The sequence below is a fragment of the Corylus avellana genome, chromosome 7, assembly GCF_965113065.1.
Source record: "Corylus avellana chromosome 7, dhCorAvel1.hap1.2, whole genome shotgun sequence".
Taxonomy (NCBI): domain Eukaryota; kingdom Viridiplantae; phylum Streptophyta; class Magnoliopsida; order Fagales; family Betulaceae; genus Corylus; species Corylus avellana.
In genome coordinates this window covers 21,755,569-21,761,647 of record NC_142496.1, presented here as the reverse complement: position 1 = coordinate 21,761,647, position 6,079 = coordinate 21,755,569, and the positions used below count along the sequence as shown (strand labels likewise).

The following is a 6,079-nucleotide window of genomic DNA, read 5'->3' as shown; positions in this document are numbered from 1 at the left end:
TAGTGTGGCGTCAATCCTTCTGGCCGTTGGATTCAACCGCTTTTAATTTCTCTTCTTTGTTGGAATGGATTCAAATTATTATTTCTCCGGGAGGTTCTCTTGGTATCCCTCTGGTGGATCACCATAAATTCCAAATTTTCACCTCTGTGGCATGTGATATTCTATGGTTTTACAGAAATAAAGCTTTTCACAATGGAGCCTCTTTTGATGCTCGTAGTGTGTCTACGCATATTAATAAAATTTCTCTCGAGCATTTCCAAGCTTGGAATTCTTCATTACCAGCCCTGGTGGAAAAATGGATTCCCCCCCCCCCCCCCCCCCCCCCCCCCTCTCTCAAGTAGGTTAAGATTAATTTTGATACTGTTATTCGGGATTCTTACTCAGCCCAGGCAGCTGTTTGCCGCAATTCTGAAGGCAATATTATTCATATGCTTTCCAAGATTAGTCCCTCATGTACTCCTAATGTGGGGGGAAGCTCTGGCAGCCTAGCTAGCTATCTCTCTTGCGACTACTTTTCTCCTTGATCGATTTATTCTTGAAGGCGACTCTGAAGTGGTGGTTCAATCTCTCCAACATCCAAATTCCGTTTTTGATTGGAGGGTCTCTCCAATTATTTTCAGCTCCTTAGAAACTATTCCTATTGTTTCCTCCTGGGAAGCTAGGAAAATTAATAGAAGTGCAAACTTCTCTGCCTATTCAGTGGCACGTTGGGCCGCAGCCAGATCTCACTCTGGCAGCATTCCCTTTTCCTCTACTCCTTTCCCTTTTTCCCCTCTAGCTAGTGGGAAGGATCCTCCCCTTACTGTTGTCTCTTGTAGTTTATTGTATTGTTGTTTGGTTTCTTGCAATGAACTCATAAAAAAAAAAAAAAAAAAAAAAAAAAGTCTGGTTCTCCAACATTCATATCGTAAGGGAATACTTTATCAATGATTCACCAAGGCCTCAATCATGAAGTGTCAAATTGTCACCATACAAGACATTTGAAGAATGAAACGTCACATTGAAATCATAGGTAGATAAAATCGAATCAAACCCAAAATTTTGTCCACAAATTTTGTCACATCCAGCCAAATATTGATAAGAGAAAGTTGTACTACAACCTCACCTCAGTACATTGAACCTACAGAAAAAAGAAAACAAATTTTTTTAAAAAAAACTGAAACCACCGGTACATGTTGAGGAAAGAAAGGGACAGAAGAAAAGATGTTTATCTTACAATATAATCGGAACGTTAAACGAGTCGAGTTCGGACACTATACTCGTAACGGAGCGGAACCTAAATACGTTTACAAGTAGCTTTGTTTATTTACAGCTCGGGTACGGTATAATCAAAGTTGGGAGAGGATGCTAATCATGGATGGGCGTGGACTACAGACAGCCTCCAAAGGCTCAGCCTTTGCCAGAAGAAATCCTAAGCCTTGGCTCATGTCCACCATCTTCTTTCCAACCCTTTCCCAATCAAAGCACTGAATGAGAGTACCCAATGCCAATGACATTGTCCGCATGGCCATGCCGGCGCCGGGGCACGCCCTCCTTCCCGTTCCGAACGGAACGAATTTGAACCTCTCTTTTTCTCCGTCGAACGCCTCAAATCTCTCCGGCTTGAACGAGTTGGGCTCCTCCCACACCTTGGGATCCCTATGAATGCCCCATGCATTCACCAACAAAATCGTCCCTCCTGGTATATGAAATCCCCCCAAAGTGCAGTCTTTTGAGGAGAAATGAGGCAACAAAAGTGGCACTACAGGATATAGTCTGAGTGCCTCATTGATGACACAGCGAAGATAGGGAAGCTTGGGAAGATCAAGGTCATTTAGCAAGCGCCCATGTCCAACTTGGTTGTCAATCTCAGCTCTAACCTTCTCCAATGCCTCTGGATGATTCAGAAGTAGTGACATTGCCCATTCCATGGTTGTTGATGTTGTATCTGTTCCCGCAACAAACATCATCTGAAACATATTAAATGCTCTAGTAACGTTAGAATAAATTTTGAGGTACAGTAAATGACTGAAATATGTTGGAATATTTGCTTACCTATAGGAGCTGTAATGAATTGAATATTTAGTAAATTGAGTGGTACGAATTACATAGTTACAGGAAACAAACACTCCTAGAATATTACACTAAATAGTATGGTTAAAAGTATCATGTAATTGCTGAGATCATGTGGGACTTTTCATGAGCATCCTGTTCTGCTACAGAGCTGGATAGTTACTTTGGGTTTAAAAAAAATGATGTTAAAAACACTGTGAAGACAAGACGTACAGAAAGTAATCAAAACCACCATTATTAAGCAAAAATGGGAAATATTTATATGATCACTTACCATTACGATGCTTTTTATGACATTATCTGAACAGAGTTCAGGTTCTGATTCATGAAGAGACAAAAGAGTTTCAATCAGAGTTCTCTTATTCAAGGAACTGGCTTTGTTTTGCTTAATCTCTCCTATCAAAAGCCTGAGGAATCTGTCTCTCTTCCTCTGCAGCATGATCATACTCTTCTCCAACCCTTTGTAACCAACCCACCTCAAAACTGGAAAGAAATCACATATATTAATTGACAAGTTTGCAGAGTAATTCTCCTTGAACTCCTTGAGATTTTGCTTTCCCAAATCCATGCTTGCCGCCGCCTCCTCTCCGACACACGGCTTGCCGGCAACCATTCTCATCATTATATTGAACATCAAAAGCGAGAACAAATACCTTAACTCCAACCTTTGGGGTCCTCTGTTTGAGGCTCTGTATATTTGGCGAAGAAGGGAGTGAACTTCTTCTTGTCGGACGACGGAAGACTTCTGGAGATTCATCTGAGAGAAGATCTCAACGGCCAAGATGCGCCGGAGGTTCCGCCACATGTGGCCATATGGGGCCCAGACGGGAGCAGTCGAGTTGTAAGTGAAATGATCCCCTGCCATTGTGCGGGGGCGATTTGCAAATATTATGTCATTCTTGGTGAAGCATTCTTCGACAAGGGATGGAGAAGATAGTACGAGGATAGACCGGGAACCCAATTTAAGGTAAAGTATTGAACCGTACTGCAACGACAGGGTGTCCAGCGTTTGGTAGAGCGGTTGTTTAAGGAGCTGGGCATGGCCGATTATCGGCAGAGAAAATGGAGACGGTGGTAGTTTTTGGTTGTGGGAGTTTACAAGTTTGATGATGATGATGAAAAAAACAGAGAGGAAGAAAGCAAGGTAAGAGTAAAAGTTTTCCATGGCAAAGCACGCAGCAAAGAGATAATCCCATCGGCCATCACCTTTTGACTGTCATGTGAGGCAGAAAGAGCCAATCGAGCTTATCCAATCGTCATCCATGAAGTCAGATTGCTGTTTGTCGTTATACTCTTTCCCTGACCCTCCACATGCATGGAAAGCCATTAGTTTATTTTAATTTTAACACAACTATTCATTGTCAAACGTTTTTTTTTGGGAAACTTCAAAAAACCCTATGAAGTTTCAGCCGATTTGAAATACCTTTTCTGAATTTCTAAAACTCTCATTTAAGCCTCCTAAACTTTAATTTTCTCTCACTTTGAACCCTTTTAACATTAAACTACGTCGTTTTGAATGTTTTATACCCATTTTACCCTTCCCCAAAACTACGTCGTTTTGTGTCCTAAAATTATCCAGCCTAAAACGACGTCGTTTTAGGCATTAATTTTTATTTTTTTTAAAAAAGAAAAAATTTAAAAATTAAAATTTTTTTTTTAAAAAAAAAAAAAAAAAAAGAAAAAAAAAAAAGAAAAGAAAAAAACTGGAGCCACCCCCTTGGCCAAAATGGGGTGGCCGAACCACCCCATTTTTGGCCAAGGGGGTGGAAGAGCCACCCCCTGGCCGGTCTGGGGGTGGCCGGACCACCCCCTTGGCCATGGGGGTGGTCCGGCCACCCCCAAAAGGGAAAAAAAAAAAAAAAAAAAAAAACGGGGGGGAGGGGTGCATATGGGGTGGCCGGACCACCCCCAAGGGGCTGGGGGTGGTTTCGGCCACCCTATACGGCCGGTATGGGGTGGCCGAAACCACCCCAGCCCCTTGGGGGTGGTCCGGCCACCCCCAAAAACACCCCATCCCTTTTTTTTTTTTTTTTTTTTGGCCAAGGGGGTGGCCGGACCACCCCCTTGGCCATGGGGGTGGTTCGACCACCCCCAGATAGTGTAGCCACCCCCGGTTTTTTTTTTTTTTTTTTAATTTTATATATATATATATATATTTTTTACTTTTTTTAATTTAAATATATATATATATTATGCTTAGAACGACATAGTTTTGGGGAAGGGTAAAATGGGTATAAAACATCCAAAACGACGTAGTTTAATGTTAAAGGGGTCCAAAGTGAGAGAAAACCAAAGTTCAGGGGGTCTAAGTGAGAGCTTTGGAAATTCAGGGGGGATTTTTCAAATCGGCTGGAACTTCAGGGGGGTTTTCTGAAGTTTCCCCAACGTTTTTAGTGTGTTTATAAGTCTTTTTCAAATCTTACGTAGGATTGGTATAAAATATGAAGGTAGATATTCAAAACTCAGAAATTAATAATTGATAAAGAAGCTCTTGATGAATTTGTTGTTCATAATAGACAAATATTCCATACATAATGTTTAAACACAATAAAACTAAAAACTATTATAATAACGATCAACTAAAATTTCATCCTCATCAACACTTCAAGGTCTCAAGAATGCACAACAACACTTTCTTCTTCTTTTTTTTTACAAAAAAAAAAAAAAAAAGATTTACTCTTAAGCAGCACAAAACGCGAAATAGAACATACCATACAATACGACTCAAGCTCTCTATTCCTAAAGTTACATTTTTCCATCACAATAACCCGACTTTACTTACAAAACTTCTAACACAAGCATCTCGGGGTGGGCAAAATATCTGATTATTGCCTACTGACCGCTATCGACTGCTTACCGACTATACTAACTTCTAGTTGTCAGTAGTCGAAATAAAAATTTATAACAACATTAGTAACTGAACCAAATCGAGCCAAAAATGACTTAACCGAAAATGTAATCGCCAAAGTATGGTAGGGAAATGTCCTAGCAATATTAATAATTCTTATTTAATTTTATCTATATTAGTGACAATTTGTAATAATCTAAGATAATGAATATGTTAAGGGTGCTTATAAACATGTCCAATGAACACTTGCTTAGCCCTAAAAAAACCATTTGGGCCACAAAAAAAAAAATAATAAAAACAATCCATTTGAGATTTGGCTCATAAAAATAGGCTTGGCCCAAAAAGAGATTTGGCCAATAAAAGTTAACCGACTTAATCGACCGACAATTAACCGAATTAACAGAAATTGCCAAAATTAATACATATCGGTATAAAGTCGATTAATTAACGGATTTAATCAACTTGATCGGTTCGGTAGGCGAAAATGGGTATACTGACACCAATTTAATTGATACCCTGTCCTGTACGCATGCATCTATGAAAATAAAACACTACATGAGCTAATATATGACTAAATCTCGTAAAGCACCCCAAATACTATAAGGTTAGAATATATAAATAACCTTTTTTTTTTTAAAAAAAAAAATGGAACTTTAAAAACTTCCAAAAACGCTTCATTTCCCATTCTCTCTCTAGAGTTGCGAAGGTTGAAAGATTGCAAATAGAGAGTCGACCCTTAATTAAGGCCCTTTACAACACATAAAGTATTTCTTCACATAACTTATGCACAAATTTCAGTCAACTTATAAAAAAAAAAAAAAGGAATTATATTAATTGTGTGAGATAAAATAAATTTGGTCTCCCACAAAAGAAAATAATGACTTGGGGCATGTTTTGGTGTACGTTTAAGGAGCCTAAAAGTGCGTTTAATATTCAAAAAGTTCGGTTGAAGAAAAAAGTATCCATTTGATAAAAAATTGAAAGTGCTTTTAAGAGTCAAAAAAGCAAAAGAAAAGAAAAGAAAAGAAAAGGTCAAAACATACTTTTGGCTAAAGCTTAGAAATGAAGCTTTTGGAAAATAAATAATTAAATAAATTTTACTTAAAAACTCTATTTTTTAAACACAAATTCAAACATGCTCTAAGTCACTGCAAAATTTGAGACTACATCTACAAGTGT

General features: G+C 38.8%; 1 protein-coding gene across 2 annotated transcripts; it reads right to left on the bottom strand.

Annotated features, from left to right (window-relative positions):
• Positions 1 to 1,017: 1,017 nt before the first annotated feature.
• Positions 1,018 to 3,259, bottom strand: LOC132192042 (cytochrome P450 81C13). 2 transcript variants are annotated; one of them, XR_009441316.2, is made up of 3 exons: positions 2,327 to 3,259; positions 1,217 to 1,949; positions 1,018 to 1,120 (listed from the first exon to the last, which is right to left on the bottom strand). XR_009441316.2 is itself a non-coding variant. In XM_059607230.2 (2 exons), the coding sequence occupies exons 1-2, from the start codon at positions 3,215 to 3,217 to the stop codon at positions 1,329 to 1,331; spliced, it is 1,512 nt and encodes a 503-aa protein (XP_059463213.2). In that variant the 5' UTR covers positions 3,218 to 3,259; the 3' UTR covers positions 1,018 to 1,328. The 2 variants fall into 2 exon arrangements, 1 of the variants encoding a protein (XP_059463213.2); XM_059607230.2 differs by having other exon boundaries at positions 1,018 to 1,949.
• Between the last annotated feature and the right edge of the window lie 2,820 nt (positions 3,260 to 6,079).